Here is a 2286-nt window from a genome sequence, read left to right on the forward strand (position 1 = left end):
AGTCTATTGAGTTGGCAAAGATTCTCCAGAAGAGAAAGGTTAATATAGCTTGTGTCCAGGAGACTAGGTGGGCAGGGTCGAAGGCGAGGAATGCACACATGTATAAGTTGTGGTACTCTGGAGTCGTGAGGGGTAAGAATGAAGTAGGTATCTTGGTGGATAGGGATCTTAGAGAGTCTGTAGTTGAGGTTAGGCGAGTGAATGATAGGTTAATGTTTATTAAGTTGGTGATTGGCGAGTGCACCCTCAACGTAGTTAGCGCTTACGTGCCGCAAGCGGGCTTGGATGAGGAGGTTAAGAGGCGCTTTTGGGAGGACTTGGACGAGATTGTGCGTAGTATTCCACCTACTGAAAGGTTATTTATTGGAGGGGATTTTAATGGCCATATTGGGTCGGTTGCTGGTAGTTATGGCGAGGTGCATGGTGTCTTTGGCCTTGGGGATAGGAACGGATGAGGTACTTCGCTGTTAGACTTCGCTAAGTCTTTCGAGCTGATGATTGCGAACTCGAATTTTCCGAAGAGGGAGAAGTATCTGGTTACTTTCCAAAGTTCGGCGGTGAAGACTCAGATTGATTACCTTATCCTCAGGAGGTGTGATAGAGGGTTGTGCAAGGATTGCAAGGTTATTCCGGGAGAGACCCTCGCGACTCAGCATAGGCTCCTAGTGATGGACATCGGCATTACGATGAAGAGGAGGAAGAGGTAGGCTCGTGGCCGACCGAGGATTAGATGGGGAGCTTTAACCAAGGACAAAGCCCAGGAGTTGGAGGGGAGGTTATCCGCTATGGGAGCTTGGAGGAGTAGTGGAGACGCGAGCACTATGTGGTCAACAACGGTGAACTACGTAAGGGAGGCGGCGAGAGAGGTGCTAGGTATATCAAAGGGTTTTTCTGGCAGGCACCAAGGCGACTGGTGGTGGAATGACATAGTCCAAGGTAAAGTGGAGGCGAAGAAGGTAGCGTACGTGAAGTTGGCAGGGAGCACAAGCGAGGAGGAGAGGAGAGCAAATAGAGAGAGGTACAAAGTGACTAGGAAGGAGGCAAAGCTGGCGGTCACAGAGGCTAAGAATGCAGCGTTTAGTCGTCTATACGAGGCATTGGGGGAGAAAGGCGAGGACAGGAAGTTGTTTCGGTTGGCTAAAGCGAGGGAGAGTGATAGGTTTTCAATATCTTTGTCGTATGTTTTGATGATCTAACAAACTTAATGTCAAGAACCAGATAGGGAACCTGACTCACTTGGATTACACTGCATCTAACGGATTCCAGCCAAATGTGAACTTGCTACAACTTCAGGAAAGCTTCAGAAGGTAGGAACCCAAACAAGGACCTGATACTCTTGTGGGTTCCTCACAGCAGTACAAAGTCAATTGGACACAGCTGAAAATGAAGATTCTGTCGCACTGCACTATTTCCAGCGCTAACTCATTCTTTAATCAACTAAAGTACAATGATTCAAGTTACTCAACTCAAGACAATCTGGGCAGTGTGCAAAAGTACCAGATCAGGAACCTGATCCCGGTGCTCCCTGACAGAAGTCCAAGTCAACTATACAGCTGGAACACAACTGCAGAAAGTGACTGTCCGCAACTGTACAAAATGGAACACAACAGGGACCTGGTCTCTTAGTGTTCTCTGACAGAAGTACAAGTCAACTAGAGCTGGAAAGCAATTGCAGAAAGTGACTGCTGCAACAGTGCAACAGACAGTACAACAGACAGTGCAACAACCACTTTCCATTTTGATTGGACATCACCATTGAGATTGGACATCACTAAGGATGTCTCGTGTAGCATAAACCTTATGCAAGGCATAAGATTCAGGTTCAACACTTGCAAAATCAGAAAAGGAAAATATTCTTTCAAGTGCTCAAGAACCTCTCTCAAGAACAAAGCTGCTTCAACCTCAAGGACCCGATCCAAGATCGAAGATATTTTAAGTCCTTAGGTTGTTGAGTCTTTGTTATCTGTTCTTCATTGTAACTCTTATACAGCTTTCTTAGAAGCATTGATTAGGTTGAGTCATAAGAAAAATCCTTTGTAACCGTAGGGTGACAAAGTGGCTTGTGTTGGAAACATCACAAGTTAGTCAAAGCCTTTGTGACCGTAGTGTGACAAAGTGGCTTGTGGTGGAAATACCACAAGTTAGTCAAATTCTTTGTAACTAGGATAGTTATAGAGTGTCTTGTAATGAGAGCATCACAAGTTAGATAAAGTCTTTGCAATAGAGTTATTATAAAGTGGCTTGTAATAGGGAGATTGCAAGTTAGTGAAGTTAAAAGCCTACAGG

The 2286-nt window shown here is 45.3% G+C and overlaps 1 protein-coding gene across 1 annotated transcript; it reads left to right on the forward strand.

Annotated features, from left to right (window-relative positions):
* Window positions 1-98: 98 nt before the first annotated feature.
* Window positions 99-707, forward strand: LOC109222350 (craniofacial development protein 2-like). The gene is made up of 2 exons (XM_019386717.1): window positions 99-416; window positions 522-707. The coding sequence occupies exons 1-2, from the start codon at window positions 99-101 to the stop codon at window positions 705-707; spliced, it is 504 nt and encodes a 167-aa protein (XP_019242262.1).
* The last annotated feature ends 1579 nt before the right edge of the window (window positions 708-2286 follow it).

Source organism: Nicotiana attenuata, unplaced genomic scaffold (assembly GCF_001879085.1).
Source record: "Nicotiana attenuata strain UT unplaced genomic scaffold, NIATTr2, whole genome shotgun sequence".
Lineage (NCBI taxonomy): Eukaryota > Viridiplantae > Streptophyta > Magnoliopsida > Solanales > Solanaceae > Nicotiana > Nicotiana attenuata.

Bases quoted from the DNA above. Each gene is read 5' to 3' on its own strand.
- LOC109222350 (XM_019386717.1), top strand. From the start codon at position 99: ATGTATAAGTTGTGGTACTCTGGAGTCGTGAGGGGTAAGAATGAAGTA. The intron at 417-521 runs GTGCATGGTGTC...AATTTTCCGAAG, and splicing joins TTGCTGGTAGTTATGGCGAG to AGGGAGAAGTATCTGGTTAC.